The sequence below is a fragment of the Anomaloglossus baeobatrachus genome, chromosome 4 (assembly GCF_048569485.1).
Source record: "Anomaloglossus baeobatrachus isolate aAnoBae1 chromosome 4, aAnoBae1.hap1, whole genome shotgun sequence".
NCBI classification, from domain to species: Eukaryota; Metazoa; Chordata; class Amphibia; order Anura; family Aromobatidae; genus Anomaloglossus; species Anomaloglossus baeobatrachus.
Genome location: NC_134356.1, coordinates 186,405,474 through 186,429,580, shown reverse-complemented (window position 1 = coordinate 186,429,580; position 24,107 = coordinate 186,405,474). Strand labels below are relative to the sequence as shown.

Sequence of the window (24,107 nt, the reverse complement as noted above, 5' to 3'; positions counted from 1 at the left end):
TTTCGGCCATTTTGGTCTTCCTTATTCTGAAGCTGCGGTGCATGACGCGCCTACGTCATACACACGCTCTGGGCATTGAGGTCCTGCGCAGGCAGATCAAAGTATTGTAGTGTGCCTGCGCAAGACTTCAATGCCGGCGCGTGTGTATGACGTAGACGCGTCATGCACCGCGGCTTTAGCATAAGGAAGACCAAGATGGCTGAAAGGGGAGTCACTGGTCCCAGAGAACGGTGCAACCCAACAGACAGCTGTGCACTGGAGCGATCTTCTAGGTGACTATTCTAAAGTGTTTATGTTCTACAGCACAGCCTGGCCTCTTATATACAGCATGTTAGAATGCTGTATATAAGAACCCAGTGGTGGTGGCCACTGCTTATAGGCCGAAAATGTGGCGACAGGTTCCATTTAAAAGATGCTACCTATAGGTTACACTAGAGAGCACTTTCTTCTATAGGAGAGCTCAAATACATATTGCCCCAAGACACATCACCTAAAAGAGTACAAGCATCAGCTGGACCTCCACAAGGACTATTCAAGAGCTTCGTTAAAAGGATATTAAAGCCTGAAGGATATTAAACACACCAGCATGGCAATACACAGATCAGTTAAAAATATACTTTCAGTGCCAAAACCTACATAAAAGGAAAAGCAGGGAAGCTAGTGAGAAAATTAGTGGTTTTAATACAGCCCATCAAAAGACTGCAAACAGTAGTCTGTATGCCATAGACTACAAATATGCCGGTGTTTATTTTTTGTCTAAATGGGAGATTACCTATATTTTTAGACTAGGTCTCAAAGTTAAAAAAGTACAATATAAAATATCATATAGTGCTGTTATCAACTAGGGAATATACTGTACTTCCAAACCAAAGCTACCATTTAACGTGAAAGCGTCGTTTTAATTGTTATTTCATAAATCAATAAATCAGAAATCTGATTCTTTCTCTGCCAGAGCCGACATTAAAAAGTTGCTTATTTTCATGTATGTGCGCACGTTGCGTAAATACATGCAGTTACGCTGCGCTTTGTAGCGCAGCGTAACTGCATGCGTCCTGCGTCCCCTGCACAGTCTATGGAGATTGTGCAGGGGCCGTGCGCACGTGGCGTTTTAGAGTGCAGCGCTTCGGCTACTGCCGAAGCGCTGCGTTCTAAGAAGTGACATGTCACTTCTGTGCGCTTTGCCGGCAGCTCCCGCTCTGTCTATGGCAGGAGCTGCAGGCAGAGCGCATGGAATAGTTTTTTTTTTTTCACTACGGACATTTCTGCAGCGATTTAAAGCGCACATGTGCTCTTCAGATCGCTGCAGAAATTTCTGCAGTGAATGTACGCAATGTGCGCACATAGCCTTAATATTGATTTCTGAAATAACATGCCTTTAACTGCAGTTGGCAACCTTCCTATCCAAAAACCACTGTTCTGTGTACTAGATCTATCTACTTTGAAAGATGAAACAAGTGATTGAAAACACAGAAAACCCTTTAAAGTCAAGCAACCAGAAGCATTACGCAGTTACTTTACCTTTTCTCCTTTATTTTTGGAGTCTTCCTTCTCTTTCTTTCTTGCGGCTACCATATATTCACTGAATAGGGTTTCACGATCTTTCATTTTTTCAATGGATTTGAAGCGGTGATCTTTGGCATGTTTGGTAGCAAATTCACTAAATGTAGACCTGTATATAATGAGTGAATCGATGAGTCTTTATAAAGAAGATTTTTGAATTATATATTATAAAAGACGAAAAAACTGTTCACCAGAGAGTCAGGAAACCACCCTTGGACATCTGGTTTCACATGTGGTCCCTGCATTCATAAAATACTTAGCGTTATTCCCATCTTTAATCGATGAGTATTGTTGAATCGTGCTTGTGAATAGGAGTAATTTACTGATTATTAAAACCAGGGGTGGGATTTAGCCGTTCTGTCCGGTTCTGGAGAACCGGTTGTTAAAATAGCAGCCTGTTCCCAGAACCGGCAAGAAACAGCTCTGGCAATCCGGTTCCCTGTATTCATTTGTGTTAGTGTCTCTTTAAGACCTGACCCGGTGTGCAGCGATGCGATGATGCTGCAGAGAGGTCACGGCAGTGTGAGGAGGTAGCTCCTCCTACTGCCGTCTGTCAGCGTGCAGAGAGCCGCGGAGGACGGGAGACACAGGAGAGGGGCCGCATAAGAGGGGAGCTATATGTGGCTATATGGGGAGAGTAGGCCATAAAAGGATAGTATTTGCATGGAGAAAGGGGCCATAATGGGATGGGATGGGATGTGCATGGAGAAAGGGACCATAATGGGATGGGATGGGATGTGCAGGGGGAAAGAGGCCACATGGGATGGGATCTGCAGGGGGAAAGAGGCCACATGGGATGGGATCTGCAGGGGGAAAGAGGCCACATGGGATGGGATCTGCAGGGGGAAAGAGGCCACATGGGATGGGATCTGCAGGGGGAAAGAGGCCACATGGGATGGGATCTGCAGGGGGAAAGAGGCCACATGGGATGGGATCTGCAGGGGGAAAGAGGCCACATGGGATGGGATCTGCAGGGGGAAAGAGGCCACATGGGATGGGATCTGCAGGGGGAAAGAGGCCACATGGGATGGGATCTGCAGGGGGAAAGAGGCCACATGGGATGGGATCTGCAGGGGGAAAGAGGCCACATGGGATGGGATCTGCAGGGGGGAAAGAGGCCACATGGGATGGGATCTGCAGGGGGAAAGAGGCCACATGGGATGGGATCTGCAGGGGGAAAGAGGCCACATGGGATGGGATCTGCAGGGGGAAAGAGGCCACATGGGATGGGATCTGCAGGGGGAAAGAGGCCACATGGGATGGGATCTGCAGGGGGAAAGAGGCCACATGGGATGGGATCTGCAGGGGGAAAGAGGCCACATGGGATGGGATCTGCAGGGGGAAAGAGGCCACATGGGATGGGATCTGCAGGGGGAAAGAGGCCACATGGGATGGGATCTGCAGGGGGAAAGAGGCCACATGGGATGGGATCTGCAGGGGGAAAGAGGCCACATGGGATGGGATCTGCAGGAGGAAAGAGGCCACATGGGATGGGATCTGCAGGGGGAAAGAGGCCACATGGGATGGGATCTGCAGGGGGAAAGAGGCCACATGGGATGGGATCTGCAGGGGGAAAGAGGCCACATGGGATGGGATCTGCAGGGGGAAAGAGGCCACATGGGATGGGATCTGCAGGGGGAAAGAGGCCACATGGGATGGGATCTGCAGGGGGAAAGAGGCCACATGGGATGGGATCTGCAGGAGGAAAGAGGCCACATGGGATGGGATCTGCAGGGGGAAAGAGGCCACATGGGATGGGATCTGCAGGGGGAAAGAGGCCACATGGGATGGGATCTGCAGGGGGAAAGAGGCCACATGGGATGGGATCTGCAGGGGGAAAGAGGCCACATGGGATGGGATCTGCAGGGGGAAAGAGGCCACATGGGATGGGATCTGCAGGGGGAAAGAGGCCACATGGGATGGGATCTGCAGGGGGAAAGAGGCCACATGGGATGGGATCTGCAGGGGGAAAGAGGCCACATGGGATGGGATCTGCAGGGGGAAAGAGGCCACATGGGATGGAATCTGCAGGGGGCAAGAGACCACATGGGATGAGATCTGTATGGGGAAGGTCGTCCGTTCCCATTTTAGCAGGGCTCCTTTAGTAATATTTTTTAAAAACTATAGAAAAACAGTTTACTACAATAAGAGTGAAAGTGACGGGAACAACTGATACTGGACAGGGGAGTGACTGTAGAGGAGGGGAAGAAGGGGAAAGATTATACTTTAAATTACTTGTATTTTTTGGTTGAGGAAAGTGCATGAAAATGGGTGTGGCTAATAAAATGGGTGTGGTTACAGAATGGTGTGGTTTTCAAATGGGCGGGGTTTATAGATTACCTGTTAAAAACTTGAATCCCACCCCTGATTAAAACCCTGGTCTACTTTTCATAGCCTTGGAGACTGACCACCACTGGTACACAGAACATGCACAGTGCTTACAAACTTTTTTTCTATTGAGATTGTAAATACTGCTTTGAAGATGAGTGATCACTGGAGCATGCCGTTACCTCCGAATCCTGACCAGCTTCAGAACAGTGCTTACATGATGGACCGCAGAATGAAATGTGTAAATCTCAAAATCAGTGGAATATTTATAAAAAAATAAAAACTGTAAAATCACAAGTACTGGTTTTTACAAGCACTATCCGACAAAAGTAAATCAGTGAAGATGGCAATAATCCTTTACTTATACAAGAAAGAGGAGATTATAGAATGTATTGGTTAGCTTTGTTTATATGTGCCCTGACCTTCACTGATCATGGCAGGGTTGAGCACTTGAGCACTTTTGTGACTATGGCTGGCTGCTCATTTCATTAGCTAATGCTCCCTCCTCTGTCTAAACAAGTATGTATAAACCAAACATGTATTAAGTTTTTATTTAAATTGGTGAAAAAAAAATTTGTAAAAAGCTTTTATCACCATTTTCTGATAACCGCAACATTCTCATTTTCAGGGATCTGAGGCTTGTGATTGCCTATATTTTGCGCTCTGATCTGACCGTTTTTCAGAGATTGACAGCGGGCTTTCACTACGATCCACCCACGACTGTTGGAGCCACATATCAGCTGATCAGACGTGCAGTGAAAAATGCATCAAAGGCAGGGACACGGCCTTGGATATACCAGTATGTCCAAGATCATGTAGGGGTTTTCCCACTTATCAATAGATCTTGGAATAATAATAAGTTCCACAATTGGATGTGTTAACCAAAAAAAAATAAAATATGCTTATCTGGTGACTTTCCAAGAGCTGTAACGCTTTCAATATTTGAGATATGGAGCTGTGTGAGGGCTTGTTTTTTGCGGCCCAAAATGATACTTTTATTATTAGTTATTTTGGGGTATAAACAGTACTTTGATTACTTAGTACATCTCTGTCTGTTGCGGCAGACGAAAAACAAACTATGGAGGTTTGATTTTTTTTGCCTTATTACGCTGTTTACTGATTGGATTAATTTTATATTTTCAAAGATTGGACTGTCACGAATGCAGTAATACCATATGTATTTAAAAACATTTTTTCATAAATATTTAATGTGACAGAAGGGAGGCGATTTGAATTATACAGTATATGTAAAAAAAAAAAAATTCCCTTCTTTTTACAGTATATAAAAAAGGGAACCTATCAGGTTCACTATGCCCTCTAACCTAGCAGCAGGCACATGTGTGGGCCAAAATTCCTAGCTTAACATCTCAGTCTTATGCCACTGCCAAACACCGTTTAACCCCTTCAGACCCGGGGCACTTTCAGTTTTTGTGTTTTTGCTCCCCTTCTTCCGAGAGCCGTAACTTTTTTATTTTTCCGTCAATCTTGCCATATGAGAGCTTGTTTTTAGCGGGACAAGTTGTACTTTTAAATTAAACCATAAGTTTTACCATATGGTGTACTGGAAAACAGCAAAAAAAATTCCAAATGCAGAAAAATTGCAAAAAAAGTGTGATGGCACAATAGTTTTTGGGATGTTTTATTCACGGTGTTCACTATATGGTAAAACTGATCTGTGGGTATGATGCCTGAGGTTGGTGCGAGTTTGTAGACATCAAACATGTATAGGTTAACTTGTATCTAAGGGGTTAAAAAAAATTCACAAGTTTGTCCAATAAAAGTGGCACACGTTTTGCGCCATTTTCCGAAACACGTAGCGTTCTTATTTTTTGGATCTATGGCTCAGTGACAGCTTATTTTTTGCGTCTCGAGCTGACGTTTCTAATGGTACCATTTTTGCACAGATGCTACGTTTTGATTGCCTGTTATTGCATTTTGCGTAAAACATGTGGCGACCAAAAAACGTAATTGTCGTTTGGTAAACGGCGTAGTGGCAAAAAAATTCCAATCAGATTAATTGATTTTATATTTTGATAGATCAGGCATTTCTGAACGCGGCGATACCAAATGTGTATATTTATTTATTTACCCTTTAATTTTCAATGGGGGGAAAGGGGGGTGATTTGAACTTTAGGTTTTTTGTTTTTTTTTATTTTTTAAAACTTTTTTACTTTTTTATTTTACTAGTCCCCCTAGGGGGCTATAGCGATCAGCAATCCGATCGCTATTATCTATCTGCTGATCACAGCTATACAGCTGTAAACAGCAGATACAGTCACTTTCTTTTTCCCTCGGCCGAGGGAAAATGAAAGTGAAACATCATAGCTCCAGGAGTCATCACATGACCCTGTGCTACGATGGCAACCACCGATAGTCACGTGATCACGCACGTGACTTCCGGTGGGGGCGGCGGTAAGTAAAAAACATGGCCGCGCGCATTTAGATCTTGCTGCCAGACTTTGGCAGCAAGATTTAAGGGGCTAATGGCCGCGGGCGGAAGCGATTCCACCCGCGGCTAGCAGGCACACATGTCAGCTGTTGAAAACCGCTGATGTGTGCCGACCACCGCCGCCTGCCCGCGGGAGGGGGCGGGCTTAACGGGAAACGCTCCATGACTGATATATCCGTCCATGGTCTTGAAGGGGTTAAAGAAAGAAAAAAAAAAGATTTAGAAAAGGTTAGTTTTCTCAATGCTAAATCAGGCCTGTGACTAGTCGCAGGGGCATGGATTTCCCCCGACTAGTCAGCCCACTAAGCATGGTATCACGCCCTTGTGGGCAGGATAATATGTAGAGTTGAGTGAGTATCAAAATATTCGTGTTTGCGATACTCGTAACAAGTACTTTGTAATACTTGCATATTCTTTCCAAATAGTGAGTACAATGCAAGTCAAAGAAACGCGAGTAATTTTCTGCTGGAATCCAGCAGAAAATGACTTGCATTTCCCAATTAGCGGAAAATACTCGCATATCCCATTGACTTGAATTGTAAAATCGCTATTCGGAAAGAATACGTGAGTAGTACAAAGTAGTACAAAGTAAGAGTATTGCGAACATGAATATTTCAATACTCGCTCAACTCTAATGAAGGGAATTTTGTTTACTTACCGTAAATTCCTTTTCTTCTAGCTCCTATTGGGAGACCCAGACAATTCGGAGACCCAGACAATTGGGTGTATAGCTTCTGCCTCCGGAGGCCACACAAAGTATTACACTTTAAAAAGTGTAACCCCTCCCCTCTGCCTATACACCCTCAACATTCAACATGAACAACATGTGTACACAAAAGAACAACCAGCCCGAAGGGAACAGGGGCGGGTGCTGGGTCTCCCAATAGGAGCTAGAAGAAAAGGAATTTACGGTAAGTAAACAAAGAAGGGAATTTTGTTTACTTACCGTAAATTCCTTTTCTTCTAGCTCTAATTGGGAGACCCAGACAATTGGGTGTATAGCTACTGCCTCCGGAGGCCACACAAAGTATTACACTTAAAAGTGTAAGGCCCCTCCCCTTCTGCCTATACACCCCCCGTGGGATCACGGGCTGCTCAGTTTTAGTGCAAAAGCAAGAAGGAGGAAAGCCAATAAACTGGTTTAAGCAAATTCAATCCGAAGGAATATCGGAGAACTGAAACCATTCAACATGACTAACATGTATACCCCAAAAAAAAAACAGGGGCGGGTGCTGGGTCTCCCAATTAGAGCTAGAAGAAAAGGAATTTACGGTAAGTAAACAAAATTCCCTTCTTCGTCGCTCTATTGGGAGACCCAGACAATTGGGATGTCCAAAAGCAATCCCTGGGTGGGTAAAATAATACCTCGTGATAGGCCGTAAAATGGCCTTTTCCTACATGGGGGCAACCGCCGCCTGCAGGACTCTTCTACCTAGGCTGGCGTCCGCCGAAGCATAGGTATGCACCTGATAATGCTTGGTAAAAGCGTGCAGACTCGACCAGGTAGCCGCCTGGCACACCTGCTGGGCTGAAGCCTGGTGCCGTAATGCCTGGGACGCACCCACGGCTCTGGCAAAATGGGCCTTCAGCCCTGAGGGAACCGGAAGCCCCGCAGAACGGTAGACTTCAAGAACTGGTTCGTTGATCCACCGAGTCAGGGTGGATTTGGAAGCTTGCAACCCCTTACGCTGACCAGCGACAAGGACAAGAGTGCCTCCGAGCGGCGCAGGAGCGCCGTGCGGGAAGAAGGGAATTTTGTTACTTACCGTAAATTCCTTTTCTTCTAGCTCCTATTGGGAGACCCAGACGATTGGGTGTATAGCTACTGCCTCCGGAGGCCACACAAAGCATTACACTAAAAAGTGTAAGGCCCCTCCCCTTCTGGCTATACACCCCCAGTGGGATCACTGGCTCACCAGTTTTAGTGCAAAAGCAAGAAGGAGGAAAGCCAATAACTGGTTTAAACAAATTCACTCCGAAGTAACATCGGAGAACTGAAAACCATTCAACATGAACAACATGTGTACCCGAAAACAACCAAAAATCCCGAAGGACAACAGGGCGGGTGCTGGGTCTCCCAATAGGAGCTAGAAGAAAAGGAATTTACGGTAAGTAACAAAATTCCCTTCTTCTTCGGCGCTCCATTGGGAGACCCAGACGATTGGGACGTCCAAAAGCTGTCCCTGGGTGGGTAAAGAAATACCTCATGTTAGAGCTGCAAGACAGCCTTCCCCTACGGGGAGGCAACTGCCGCCTGCAGGACTCTTCTACCTAGGCTGGCGTCCGCCGAAGCATAGGTATGCACCTGATAATGTTTGGTGAAAGTGTGCAGACTCGACCAGGTAGCTGCCTGGCACACCTGTTGAGCCGTAGCCTGGTGCCGTAATGCCCAGGACGCACCCACGGCTCTGGTAGAATGGGCCTTCAGCCCTGATGAAACCGGAAGCCCAGTAGAACGGTAGGCTTCAAGGATTGGTTCCTTGATCCATTGAGCCAGGGTGGATGTTGCAGCCTGCGATCCCTTGCGCTGACCAGTGACAAGGACAAAGAGTGCATCCGAGCGGCGCAGGAGCGCCGTGCGGGAATGTAGATTCTGGGTGCTCTACACCAGATCCAACAATGCAAAGCCATTACATATCGATGAAATGGAGAAAAGGAAGGTAAGGAGATATCCTGATTGTGATAAAAAGGGGATACCACCTTAGGGAGAAACTCTGGGATCGGACGCAGCACTACCTTATCTTGGTGAACACCAGGAAGGGAGCTCTGGATGACCGCGCTGCTAGTTCTGACACTCTCCGAAGAGACGTGACCGCTACCAGAAAGGCCACTTTCTGTGAAAGTCGAGAAAGTGAAAACAACCCTCAGAGGCTCGAAGGGCGGCTCCTAGAGAGCAATTAATACCCTGTGCAGATCCCATGGGTCTGACGGCCTCTTGTACGGAGGGACAATGTGATAATCCCCCTGCAGGAACGTGCGTACCTGAGGAAGTCGTACTAGGCGCTTCTGAAAGAATACCGACAGCGCTGCGACTTGTCCTTTAAGGGAGCCGAGCGACAAACCTTTTCCCAATCCAGATGCAGGAAGGGGGGAAAAAGGAGACAATGCAAATGGCCAGGGAGACACTCCCTAAGCAGAGCACCAAGATAAGAATAACTTCCACGTCTTGTGGGAGATTTTGGCAGACGTCGGCTTCCTAGCCCGTCTCATGGTGGCAATGACGTCTTGAGATAATCCTGAAGACGCTAGGATCTCGGACTCGATGGCCACACAGTCCGGATCAGGGCCATAGAATTCAGTGGAAAAAACGGGCCTTGGGACAGTAAGTCTGGCCGGTCTGAGAGTGCCCACGGTTGGCCGACCGTGAGATGCCACAGATCCGGGACCACGACCTCCTCGGTCAGTCTGAGACGACGAGGATGGCGCGGCGGCAAGCGGAGCTGAGCTTGCGTAGCACTCTGGGCAACAGTGCCAGAGTAGGAAACACATAGGGTAGCTGGAACTGCGACCAATCCTGAACTAGGGCGCCTGCCGCCAGAGCTCTTTGCTCGTGAGACCGCGCCATGAAAATCGGGACCTTGTTATTGTGCCGAGACGCCATTAGGTCGACGTCCGGCATCCTCCAGCGGCTACAGATTTCCTGACACCATACTGGGTGCAGAGGCCATTCCCCTGCGTCCATGCCCAGGCGACTGAGGAAGTCTGCTTCCCAATTTTCTACGCCCGGGATGTGAACTGCGGATATGGTGGATGCTCTGTCCCCCACCCACATCAGAATCCGCCGGATTGCCTGGTAGGCTTGGCGATGCGTGTTCCGCCTTGGTGGGCGATGTCTGCCACCGCTGTGGAATTGTCCGACTGAATTCGGATCCGTTTTCCTTCCAGCCACTGCTGGAAGGCTTGCAGGGCAAGATGCACTGCCCAGATTTCCAGAACATTGATCTGAAGGATGGACTCCTCTGGAGAGAGTCCTTGACCGTCTGAGAAGGGAAACGTTCCTTTCTAGGGACGTCGACTCCCCAACCCATTGGCAAAGCATGTCCCATTGAAGTGGACGCAGTGAAACTGCGCGAAAGTGACTGCCTCTGCATGAGGCGTCTTAAGGGGTGTGACTGGCCTTGAAGGAGAGACTGCACCCCCGTCTGTAGTGAACGCTGCTTGTCCAGCGGAAGCTTCACTATCGCTGAGGGAGTGTGAAACTCCATGCCCAGATATGTCAGCGATTGGGTCGGTGCCCGATGTAACCTTGAAAAGTTGATGATCCACCCGAAACTCTGGAGAGTCTCCAGCGCCACGTTCAGGCTGTGTCGGCATGCCTCTTGAGAGGGTGCCTTGACAAGTGGATCGTCCAGTAAGGATCACAGAGTGACCCTGAGAGTGCAGGACTGCTCCCACTGCTGCCCTGAACTTGGTGAAAACCCGTAGGGCTGTCGCCAGACCGAAGGGCAGGGCTACGCACTGAAGATGCTCGTCTTCAATAACGAAACGTAGCAAACGCTGGTGCTCTGGAGCAATCGGCACGCGGGGATAAGCATCCTGATGTCTATTGATGCTAGGAAAATCTCCTTGAGACATTGAGGCAATGACGGAGCGGAGGGTTACATCCGGAACCGCCTGGCCTTCACGTGCTTGGTGAGCAGTTTTAGGTCCAGAACGGAACGGAAAAAGCCACCCTTTTTTGGCACCCCAATAAGAATGGAGGAAAAAAACGTGTCTTGTTCCTGAAGAGGAACAGGGATTACCACTCCTTCTGCCTGCAGAAGAGCATCGGCTCGGTCGGGAGGTGGGGAAGTTCTGAAGAATCGAGCCGGAGGATGAGAACAGAACTCTATCCTGTACACGTGAGACAAAATGTCTCTCACCCACCGGTTTTTGACCTGTGGCAGCTAAATGTACCCAGAAGCGGGAGATTCTGCCACCAACCGCGGATGCGGGGAGAGAGAGCTGAAATACATGAGGAGATCGCCTTGGCAGCGGTTCCTCCTGCTGCCTTCCTTGGGCGTGAATGAGCCCGGCCGGAATCTGAGCCCCTCTGAGCCTTTTGAGCCCTTTTAGACGAGTACAATTGGGACTTGCCCGAGCCTGGGAAGGACCAACCTCGACTGTCCCCCCAGGACAGCATTACTAGGGTAAGTCGCAATGCAGACATTGCGAGGTTAAGGACACCACCTGCGGCACAGATGTACATGTGCTCAAGACCAGCTGCGCAAGACCAGCTGAAATAGGTTAGGGTGCCCATACGGCTGCGAATGCCGGAGCGACCGACACGCTGATAGCTTCACAGACAGATTTCAACCCGAGGTCTATCTGTCTGTTAATGGCATCTTTAAGTGAATTCCCATCTCCCCTGCAACTATGGATCTAGCCGCAAGCCTGGAGATTGGGGGATCCACCTTTGGACCCTGGGTCCAGGGCTGTACCACATCAGGGTAAAGGGATAACGTGCATCCTTAATACGTTTGGAGAAAACGTTTATCTGGTAAGCGTGGTGTTTCTGAACTGCGTCTCTGAAGTCAGCGTGGTCAGAAAAAGTACTCAATCTACGCATGAGTACTGAAAAAGGATTTCTCCTGCTGTGAAGCTGACTCCTCCACTGGGGGAGCTGAGGGAGAAATATGCAACATTCCATTGATGGACGCTATAAGATCATTCACTATGGCGTCCCCATCCGGTGTATCCGGATTGAGAGCGGTGTCAGGACCAAAGCCCTGATCAGCTACGTCTGCCTCATCATACAGAGAGTCGTCCTGCTGGGACCTTGACCAGTGATGAAGCCGAGTGTCGTACCCAGCGAGCTAGCTTAGGCTGTCTGGGACTGCCGTCCGTGTCAGAGCCTTCACCCTGGAATGCCTGGGACCCCCCCGGAGTACTGAGTACGTTCCAAATGAGGGTGGCCAGGGAGCATTAATCAAGATTGCCCATGGCCTGTCTGGAGTGCAAAGTCTCCATCCCATGACAATCTCCGTCCCTGTCCCTGGACAGGGTTCACAGGTGGTTTCTTTGGCCACTTCTAGTAGAGACCCCGGCTGACCAAGTGCTACAGGGGAGCATTGCCCACAATGGGGGTCAGTGAAACCTGCCGGTGGAACAGTATCTGCAGGAAAAGCAGCATAGAAAGCCTGTGTTGCTTTTTTGCTGCTGTATTCTAGTCATCTATGCAATGTACAACATACAAGCATAAACACTTCAGCACATGCAATACAAGCAGCATAGAAAGCCTGTGCCTTGGCACCCTTGCTTTTTTGCTGCTGTTGTCCAGCCATCTAGGAGAATATAGCCCAGAGTAGCGACCGTACAGTGCAATGTATAGCATACAAGCATATATACAAATGAACACTTCAGCACATGCAGTACAAGCAGCCTATAAAGCCTGTGCCTTGGCACCCATGCTTTTTTGCTGCAGTTGTCCAGCCCTCTAGGAGAATATAGCCAAGAGTAGCGACCGTACAGTGCAATGTATAGCATACAAGCATAAGTACAAATGAACACTTCAGCCATGCAATACAAGCAGCCTAGAAAACCTGTGCCTTAGAACCCTTGCGTTTTTGCTGCTGTTATCTCGCCATCTAGAAGGTCATATAGCCAAAGATAGCGACCTACAGTGCAGTGTATAGCATACAGGCATAAAATACAAATGGACACTTCGGTAGTTAGTGGGGTCAGCACTTCAGGTGCTGCTTACCGCCCGCCTATAACGCGGGTGTGTGGTCGCCAGAGCCCTGTGTTGGTTGCCCAGAGCATGTCTCCGTTCCCCAGCTCGGACGGCGTGCAGGAATGGCTGCCGGCGTCCTTCTCCAGCTCGTGTGACGAGGGGCGGGCCGTGGGCGTGCCCCAGACAAGAGCGGGAAAGTGGCGTCCCACTGTGTCCAGTGAAGGGGGCTGGAGAATGCAAAGCAGACTCCAGCCCTCGGCGCTGACTGTCTGTACAGCGTCCCGCCTCTCCCCTGACTGGCAGGGCTGGAGGCGGGAACGAAACGAAAACTAGGCCGCAAAGCCGGGGACTCGAGTAATAAGCGCGGCCGTCCATGTGCACGGCCAGCGCGGAAGTCCCCGGCGCACCACAAGTCCCAGCCGCGCCACAGTGTAAAAAACACCCAGCAACGGCCGGCGCGGCAGTTCCCAATACATAAAGTCACTCAGCAAAGCTGTAGTGACTAATAGCACGAGCGCTCTGCGCTGTTGCCCCCGGCGCACTAACACTCCCAGCAATGCTGGTGTGTGTGTGCGCGCTTGCCCGGGGACACAGAGTACCTTAATGTAGCAGGGCCTGTCCCTGACGATACTCAGCTCCATATCCAGCAGGTTCTCTGGGTCTGTGGATGGAGCCCGGTCTCAGTGCCTGGAGACCTGTAAGATCCCACTTCACCCAGAGCCCTGAGGGGGGATGGGGAAGGAAAACAGCATGTGGGCTCCAGCCTCCGTACCCGCAATGGGTACCTCAACCTTACAAACCGCAAGTGGGGTGAGAAGGGAGCATGCTGGGGACCCCATATGGGCCCACTTTTCTTCCATCCGACATAGTCAGCAGCTGCTGCTGACTAAACAGTGGAGCTATGCGTGGATGTCTGACCTCCTTCGCACAAAGCAGAAAACTGGTGAGCCAGTGATCCCACTGGGGGTGTATAGCCAGAAGGGGAGGGGCCTTACACTTTTTAGTGTAATGCTTTGTGTGGCCTCCGGAGGCAGTAGCTATACACCCAATCGTCTGGGTCTCCCAATGGAGCGCCGAAGAAAAGTAGATTCTGAGAGCTCTCACCAGATCCAACAAAAGCAAATCCCGTTCACATTGATGAACTGGATGACAAGACGGTAAGGAGATATCCCGATTGAGATGACAGGGGGATACCACCTTAGGGAGAACTCCTGAATCGGGCGCAGAACCACCTTGTCCTGGTGAAAACACCAGGAAGGGAGATTTGCAAGACAGCGCTGCTAGCTTGGCCACTCTCCGAAGAGACGTGACCGCCACTAGAAAAGGCCACTGTCCGTGAAAGGCGAGAAAGGGAAACATCCCTCATAGGCTCGAAAAGCGGCTTCTGGAGAGCTATTAGAACCCTGTTCAGATCCCAGGGCTCTAACGGCTGCTTGTAAGGAGGGACGATCTGACAAACCCCTTGCAGGAACGTGCGTACCTGTTGGAGTCTGGCCAGGCGCTTCTGAAAAAACACAGAGAGCGCAGAGACTTGTCCCTTAAGGGAGCCGAGCGACCAACCTTTTTCCAACCTGGATTGCAGGAAGGAAAGGAAAGTAGTCAATGCCAATGGCCAGGGAGAAACGTCCTGAGCCGAGCACCAAGCTAAGAATATCTTCCACGTCCTGTGGTAGATCTTGGTAGAGCTTGGTTTCCTAGCCTATCCCATGGAGGCAATGACCTCTTGAGATAATCCTGAAGACGCTAGGATCCAGGACTCAATGGCCACACAGTCAGGTTCAGGGCCGCAGAATTCAGATGGAAAAACGGCCCTTGAGACAGCAAGTCTGGCCGGTCTGGTAGTGCCCACGGTTGTCCTACCGTGAGATGCCACATATCCGGGAACCACGACCTCCTCGGCCAGTCTGGAGCGACGAGGATGGCGCGGCGGCAGTCGGACCTGATCTTGCGTAGCACTCTGGGCAACAGCGCCAGAGGTGGAAACACATAAGGGAGCCGGAACTGCGACCAATCTTGAACTAAGGCGTCCGCCGCCAGAGCTCTGTGATCGTGAGACCGTGCCGTGAAAGCTGGGACCTTGTTGTTGTGCCGGGACGCCATTAGGTCGACGTCCGGCATCCCCCAGCGGCGACAGATCTCCTGAAACGCGTCCGGGTGAAGAGACCATACCCCTGCGTCCATACCCTGGCGACTGAGGAAGTCTGCTTCCCAGTTTTCTACGCCCGGGATGTGAACTGCGGATATGGTGGATGCCGTGTCTTCCACCCACGTCAGAAACCGCCGGACTTCCTGGAAGGCTTGCCGACTGCGTGTCCCCCCTTGGTGGTTGATGTATGCCACCGCTGTGGGGTTGTCCGCCTGAATTCGGATCTGCTTGCCTTCCAGCCACTGCTGGAAGGCTCGTTGGGCAAAATACACTGCTCTGATTTCCAGAACATTGATCTGAAGGGTGGACTCCTGCTGAGTCCACGTACCTTGAGCCCTGTGGAGGAGAAAAATTGCTCCCCACCCTGAAGACAATGAGGTGGGAAGAAGCCACCACCGAAGAGACTCCTTGGCCGCCTGAGAAAGAGAAACGTCCCTGTCGAGGGGACGTCGACTCCCCGTCCCATTGGCGGAGAATGTCCCCTTGTAGTGGACGCAGATGAAACTGCGCGAAAGGGACTGCCTCTAATGCTGCTACCATCTTCTCTAGGAAGTGCATGAGGCGTCTCAAGGGGTGCGACTGGCCTTGACGGAGAGATTGCACCCCTGTTTGAAGTGAACGCTGTTTGCCCAGCGGAAGTTTCACTATCGCTGATAGAGTATGAAACCCCATGCCAAGATATGTTAGCGATTGGGTCGGGGTCAGAATTGACTTTGAAAAGTTGATGATCTACCCGAAACTCTGGAGAGTCTCCAGCGCAACGATCAGGCTGTGTTGGCATGCCTCTTGAGAGGGTGCCTTGACGAGTAGATCGTCCAAGCAAGGGATCACAGAGTGACCCTGAGAGCGCAGGACTGCTACTACTGCAGCCATGACCTTGGTGAAGACCCGTGGGGCTGTCGCCAGACCGAAAGGCAGGGCTACGAACTAAAGGTGTTCGTTTCCTATAACGAAGCGTAGAAACGCTGGTGCTCTGGAGCATGTCCATTGATGCTAGGAACTCTTCTTGAGACATTGAGGCGATGACGGGGCGGAGGGATTCCATCCGGAACCGCCTGGTCTTCACATGCTTGTTGAGCAGTTTTTTAGGTCCAGAACAGGACGGAAAGACCCGTCCCTTTTGTGGCACCACAAACAAATTGGAGTAAAAACCGTGACCTTGGTCCTGGAGAGGAACAGAGATCACCACTACTTCTGCCTTTAGAGAGCACCCGCCTGCAGACGAGCACCGGCTCGGTCGGGAGGTGGAGAAGTTCTGAAGAATCGGGTCGGAGGACGAGAACTGAACTCGATCCTGTACTCTTGAGACAGAATGTCTCTCACCCAACGGTCTTTGACCTGTGGCAGCTAAATGTCCCCAAAGCGGGCGAGCCTGCCACCGACCGAGGATGCGGAGAGAGGAGGCCGACAGTCATGAGGAAGCTGCCTTGGTAGCGGTTCCTCCGGCTGCCTTCTTTGGGCGTGACTGAGACCGCCAAGAATCTGAGCTCCTCTGAACCTTTTGAGTCCTTTTAGACGAGGACAATTGGGCCCTGCCCGAGCCTCGAAAGGACCGAAACCTCGACTGTCCCCTCCTCTGTTGGGGTTTGTTAGGTTTGGGCTGGGGTAAGGAAAACTCCTTAGACTTGGACTGTTTAACGATTTCATCTAATCTCTCACGAAACAGTCTGTCACAGAAAATGGCAATTAAGCACTTTTTTGGAAGCAGCATCTGCCTCCATTCCCTTAACCCCAAGGCTCTGCGTACAACCACGGAGTTGGCGGACGCCCCTACCGTACTGCTCGTAGAGTCCAGGACAGCATTAATAGCGTAAGACGCAAATGCAGACATTTGAGAGGTTAAGGACGCTACTTGCGGAACAGATGTACGTGTGACGATGTCAATCTGCGCCAGACCAGCTGAACTAATTTGTAGTGCCCATACGGCTGCGAATGCTGGAGCAAACGACGCGCTGATAGTTTCATAGATGGATTTCAACCAGAGCTCCATCTGTGTCAGTGGCATCTTTAAGGGAAGCCCCATCTTCCACTGCAACTATGGATCTAGTCGCCAGCCTGGAGATTGGAGGATCCACCTTTGGACACTGGGTCCAGCTCTTGACCACGTCAGGTGGAAAGGGATAACTTGTATCCTTAATACGTTTGGAGAAACGCTTATCTGGATAAGCGTGGTGTTTCTGAACTGCCTCTCTGAAGTCAGAGTGGCCAGAAAAGTACTCAATTTACGCTTGAGATACTGAAATGGAATTTCTCCTGCTGTGAAGCTGACTCCTCCACTGGAGGAGCTGAGGGAGAAATGAAGGGAATTTTGTTACTTACCGTAAATTCCTTTTCTTCTAGCTCCTATTGGGAGACCCAGACGATTGGGTGTATAGCTACTGCCTCCGGAGGCCACACAAAGCATTACACTAAAAAGTGTAAGGCCCCTCCCCTTCTGGCTATACACCCCCAGTGGGATCACTGGCTCACCAGTTTTAGTGCAAAAGCAAGAAGGAGGAAAGCCAATAACTTGGTTAAACAAATTCACTCCGAGTAACATCGGAGAACTGAAAAACCGTTCAACATGAACAACATGTGTACCCGAAAAAACCCAAAAATCCCGAAGGACAACAGGGCGGGTGCTGGGTCTCCCAATAGGAGCTAGAAGAAAAGGAATTTACGGTAAGTAACAAAATTCCCTTCTTCTTCGGCGCTCCATTGGGAGACCCAGACGATTGGGACGTCCAAAAGCTGTCCCTGGGTGGGTAAAGAAATACCTTATGTTAGAGCTGCGAAGACAGCCCTCCCCTACGGGGAGGCAACTGCCGCCTGCAGGACTCTTCTACCTAGGCTGGCGTCCGCCGAAGCATAGGTATGCACCTGATAATGTTTGGTGAAAGTGTGCAGACTCGACCAGGTAGCTGCCTGGCACACCTGTTGAGCCGTAGCCTGGTGTCGCAATGCCCAGGACGCACCCACGGCTCTGGTAGAATGGGCCTTCAGCCCTGATGGAACCGGAAGCCCAGCAGAGCGGTAGGCTTCAAGAATTGGTTCTTTGATCCATCGAGCCAGGGTGGCTTTGGAAGCCTGCGACCCTTTGCGCTTACCAGCGACAAGGACAAAGAGTGCATCGGAGCGGCGCAGGGGCGCCGTGCGGGAAATGTAGATTCTGAGTGCTCTCACCAGATCTAACAAATGTAAATTCTTCTCATACCGATGAACTGCATGAGGACAAAAAGAAGGCAAAGAGATATCCTGATTAAGATGAAAAGAGGATACCACCTTCTGGAGAAACTCCTGAATGGGGCGCAGCACTACCTTGTCCTGGTGGAAGACCAGGAAAGGAGCCTTGGATGACAGCGCTGCTAGCTCAGACACTCTCCGAAGAGATGTGATCGCTACCAGAAAAGCCACTTTCTGTGATAGTCTAGAAAGTGAAACCTCCCTCAGAGGCTCGAAGGGCGGCTTCTGGAGGGCAACTAGTACCCTGTTCAGATCCCATGGATCTAACGGCCGCTTGTACGGGGGTACAATATGACGAACCCCCTGCAGGAACGTGCGCACCCTAGGAAGTCGTGCTAGACGCTTTTGAAAAAAGACGGATAGCGCCGAGACTTGCCCTTTAAGGGAGCCGAGCGACAAACCTTTTTCTAACCCAGATTGCAGGAAAGAAAGAAAGGTAGACAATGCAAATGGCCAGGGAGACACTCCCTGAGCAGAGCACCAGGATAAGAATATCCTCCACGTTCTGTGGTAGATCTTAGCGGACGTGGGCTTCCTAGCCTGTCTCATGGTGGCAACGACCCCTTGGGATAATCCTGAAGACCCTAGGATCCAGGACTCAATGGCCACACAGTCAGGTTCAAGGCCGCAGAATTCCGATGGAAAAACGGCCCTTGGGACAGTAAGTCTGGTCGGTCTGGTAGTGCCGACGGTTGGCCGACCGTGAGATGCCACAGATCCGGATACCACGCCCTCCTTGGCCAGTCTGGGGCGACGAGTATGACGCGGCTGCAGTCGGATCTGATCTTGCGTAGCACTCTGGGCAAGAGTGCCAGAGGTGGAAACACATAAGGGAGCCGGAACTGCGACCAATCTTGCACTAAGGCGTCTGCCGCCAGAGCTCTGTGATCGCGAGACCGTGCTATGAAGGTTGGGACCTTGTTGTTGTGCCTGGACGCCATTAGGTCGACGTCCGGCCTTCCCCAGCGGCTACAGATTTCCTGAAACACGTCCGGGTGAAGGGACCATTCCCCTGCGTCCATGCCCTGGCGGCTGAGGAAGTCTGCTTCCCAGTTTTCTACGCCGGGGATGTGAACTGTGGATACGGTGGAGGCCGTGGCTTCCACCCACATCAGAATCCGCCGGACTTCCTGGAAGGCTTGCCGACTGCGTGTCCCTCCTTGGTGATTGATGTATGCCACCGCTGTGGAGTTGTCCGACTGAATTCGGATCTGCTTTCCTTCCAGCCACTGCTGGAAGGCTAGTAGGGCAAGATACACTGCTCTGATTTCCAGAACATGGATCTGAAGGGTGGACTCCTGCTGAGTCCACGTACCCTGAGCCCTGTGGTGGAGAAAAACTGCTCCCCACTCTGACAGACTCGCGTCTGTCGTGACTACCGCCCAAGACGGTGGTAGGAAGGATCTTCCCTGTGATAATGAGGTGGGAAGAGGCCACCATTGCAGAGAGTCCTTCTGTGAAAAGGATACTTTCCTGTTCAGGGATGTTGACTTCCCGTCCCATTGGCGGAGAATGTCCCAATAAGAGGACGCAGATGAAACTGCGCAAACGGAACCGTCCCATTGCCGCCACCAACTTCCCGAGGAAGTGCATGAGGCGTCTTAAGGAGTGCGACTGACCTTGACGGAGAGTCTGCACCCCAGTCTGTAGTGACCGCTGCTTGTCCAGCGGAAGCTTCACTAGCGCTGAGAGGGTATGAAACACCATGCCAAGAAACGTTAGTGATTGGGTCGGTGACAGGTTTGACTTTGAGAAGTCGATGATCCACCCGAACGTCTGGAGAGTCTCCAGCGCAACATTCAGGCTGAGTTGGCATGCCTCTTGAGAGGGTGCCTTGACAAGTAGATCGTCCAAGTAAGGGATCACAGAGTGTCCCTGTGAGTGCAAGACTGCTACCACTGCCGCCATGACCTTGGTGAACACCCGTGGGGCTGTCGCCAGACCGAATGGCAGAGCTACGAACTGAAGATGGTCGTCTTCCATCACGAAACGTAGAAAACATTGGTGCTCTGTAGCAATCGGCACGTGGAGATAAGCATCTTTGATGTCTATTGATGCTAGGAAATATCCTTGAGACATTGAGGCAATGACGGAGCGGAGGGTTTCATCCGGAACCGCCTGGCCTCCACGTGCTTGTTGAGCAGTTTTAGGTCCAGAACGGAACGGAAAGAGCCATCCTTTTTTGGCACCACAACCAGATTGGAGGAAAACCGTGTCTTGTTCCTGAAGAGGAACAGGGATTACCACTCCTTCTGCCTGCAGAAGAGCATCGGCTCGGTGGGGAGGTGGGGACGTTCTGAAGAATCGAGTCGGAGGACGAGAACAGAACCCTGTCCTGTGCACGTGGGCACAATGTCCCTCACCCACCGGTCTGTGACCTGTGGCAGCTAAATGTCGCAAAGGCGAGCGAGTCTGCCGTCAACCGCGGATGCGGAGAGATGAGAGAGCTGAGAGTCATGAGGAGACCGCCTTGGTAGCGGTTCCTCCGGCTGCCTTCCTTGGGCGTGATTGAGCCCCCGGAAACTGAGCCCCTCTGAGGCTTTTCAGCTCTTTTGGACGAGGACAATTGGGACCTGCCCGAGCTTGGGAAGGACCGAAACCTCGACTGTCCTTCCAGGACAGCATTAATAGGGTAAGTCGCAATGCAGACATTGCGAGGTTACGGACGCCCCTGCGGCACAAATGTACATATGCTCAAGACCAGCTGTGCAAGAACAGCTGAAAAGCTTAGGGTGCCCATACGGCTGTAAATGCCGGAGCAACCGACACGCCGATAGCCTCATAGACAGATTTCAACCAGAGTCCATCTGTCTGGCATCTTTAAGTGAAGTCCCATCTCCACTGCAACTATAGCTCTAGCCGCAAGCCTGGAGATTGGAGAATCCACCTTTGGACCCTGGGTCCCACGCTTGACCACGTCAGGGGGAAAAGGATAACGTGTATCCTTAATACGTTTGGAGAAAACGCTTATCTGGTAAGCGTGGTGTTCCTGGACTGCTTCTCTGAAGTCAGCGTGGCCAGAAAAAAACTCAAAATACGTTTGAGCTACTGAAAAGGGACTTCTCCTGCTGCGAAGCTGACTCCTCCGCTGGGGGAGCTGAGGGAGAAAGATCCAACATTCCATTGATGGACGCTATAGGATCATTCCTTATGGCGTCACCATCCGGTGTATCCGGATTGAGAGCGTTGTCAGGATCAAAGTCCTGATCAGCTACGTCTGCCCCATCATACAGAGAGCCTCCTGGGACCCCCCCCGGAGCACCGATTTTATTCCCAATGAGGGTGGCCAGGGAGCAATGATCCAGATTGCCCATGGCCTGTCCGGACTGCAAGTCTCTATCCCATTGCAACTCCATCCCTGTCCTTGGACAGGGTTGACAGGTGGTTCCTTTGGCCACGTCTAGTAGAGACCCCGGCTGACCAAGTGCTCCAGGGGAGCATTGCACACAATGGGGTTCAGTGCCGTGGAACAGTATCACATGCAGTAAAAACAGCATCGAAAGCCTGAGTTGCTTATATGCTGCTGCCGACTAGCCATCTAGGACATAGCCAAGAATGGCGACCGTACAATGCAATGTATAGTATACCAGCATAAAGTACAATGAACACTGCAGCACATGCAATACAAGCAGCATAGAAGCCTGTGCCTTGGCACCCCTGCTTTTCTGCTGCTGTAGACTAGCCATCTAGGGGAATATAGCCCAGAATATCGACCATACAGTGCAATGATGTATAGCATACAAGCATAAGTACAAATGAACACTGCAACCCCTGCAATACAAGCAGCATAGAAAAAACCTGTGCCTCAGCACCCCTGTTTTTCTGCTGCTGTAATCTAGTCATTCTAGGCGAAAATAGCCCAGACTAGCGACCGTACAGTGCAGTGTATAGCATACAAGCATAAATACACATGAACACTTCAGTACATGCAATACAAGCAGCATAGAAAGCCTGTGCCTTAGCACCCCTGCTTTCCTGCTGCTGATGTGTCGCCATCTAAGAGGGCATATAGCCAAAAATAGCGACCTATGCAGTGTAAGCATAAAATACCAATGGACAACTGCGGTATTTAGTGGGGTCAGCACTTCAGGTGCCGCTTACCGCCCGCCTATAAGCGGGTGTGTGGTCGCCCTAGTCCTGTGCCTGGTCGCCCAGAGTCCGATCTCTCAGCTCGGACTGCAGGAATGGCTGCCGGCGTCCTTCTCCCGCTCGTGTGAGTAGGGGGCGGGCCGTGGGCGTGCCCCCAAGTCAGAGCGGGAAACCGGCGTCCCACAGTGTCCAGTGAGAGGGCTGGAGCATGTAAATAAGGCTCCAGCCCTCGGCGCTGCTGATTGTACAGCGTCTCTCCCCTACCCTGATTGACAGGGTGGGGGCGGGAACGAAGCGGAGCTAGGCCGCAAAAGCCGGGGACTGGATTTATAAGCGCCGCCGCCGTAAAAGCGCGGTCGGCGCTAAGTCCCCGGCGCACTACAAGTCCCAGCCGCGCCGCCGCTCCCGGAGCGTCCGGCGCGGTAGTTCCCCATACATAAAGTCACTCAGCTAGGCTGTAGTGACTGTAACCCTTTACTGTCCCCGGCGCACTAGCACACCCAGCAAGTCTGGAGTGTGCTGTGCCTGTGTTTACGGGGACACAGAGTACCTGAATGGTGCAGGGCCATGTCCCTGAACGGTACCCAGCTCCGTATCCAGCAGGTTCAATGGGTCTGTGGATGGAGCCCGGCCTCAGGGCTTTGGGGCCGGTAAGATCCCACTTCCTCAGAGCCCCTCAGGGGGATGTGGAAGGAAAACAGCATGTGGGCTCCAGCCTCTGTACCCGCAATGGGTACCTCAACCTTACAAACCACAAGTGGGGTGAGAAGGGAGCATGCTGGGGGCCCTATATGGGCCCTCTTTTCTTCCATCCGATATAGTCAGCAGCTACTGCTGACTAAACAGTGGAGCTATGCGTGGATGTCTGACCTCCTTCGCACAAAGCAGAAAACTGGTGAGCCAGTGATCCCACTGGGGGTGTATAGCCAGAAGGGGAGGGGCCTTACACTTTTTAGTGTAATGCTTTGTGTGGCCTCCGGAGGCAGTAGCTATACACCCAATCGTCTGGGTCTCCCAATGGAGCGCCGAAGAAATCCAACATTCCATTGATGGACGCTATAAGATCATTCACCATGGCGTCACCATCCGGTGTATCCGGCTTGAGAGCGGTCTCAGGATCAGAATCCTGATCAGCTACGTCTGCCTCATCATTAGAGTCCTCCTGCTGGGACCCTGACCAGTGATGAAGCCGAGTGCCGCTCCCAGCGAGCTCGCTTAGGCTGTCTGGGACTGTTGTCCGTGTCAGAGCCTTCACCCTGGGATGCATGGGACCTCCCCGGAGCACTGATTTGTTCCAAATGAGGGTGGCCCGGGAGCATTGAATCAACATTGCCCATGGTCTGTCTGGACTGCAAAGTCTCTAAGATGTTAGTCATAGTCACAGACAATCTATCAGCCGAAACTGCCACTCCGTCCCTTTCCCTGGACAGGGTTCACAGGTGGTTCCTTTGGCCACCTCTAGCAGAGACCCCGGCTGAGCGAGTGCTACAGGGGAGCATTGCACACAATGGGGGTCAGTGGAACCTGCCGGTGGAACGGTATCACATGCAGTACACGCAGCATAGAAAGCTTGTGCCTTAGCACCCTTGCTTTTTGCTGCTCTTGTCTAGCCATCTAGGAGGGTATATATCCAAGAATAGCGACCGTACAGTGCAGTGTAT

The 24,107-nt window shown here is 51.1% G+C and overlaps 1 protein-coding gene across 1 annotated transcript in view; it reads right to left on the bottom strand.

Moving 5' to 3' along the window:
* Positions 1-24,107, bottom strand: part of TCERG1 (transcription elongation regulator 1) — a 219,069-nt gene that overhangs the window by 52,422 nt on the left and 142,540 nt on the right. Inside the window, exon 15 of the mRNA XM_075344605.1 lies at positions 1,519-1,669. Within this exon, the coding sequence (XP_075200720.1) occupies positions 1,519-1,669 (151 nt within the window). The remainder of the gene's footprint in view (positions 1-1,518; positions 1,670-24,107) is intronic.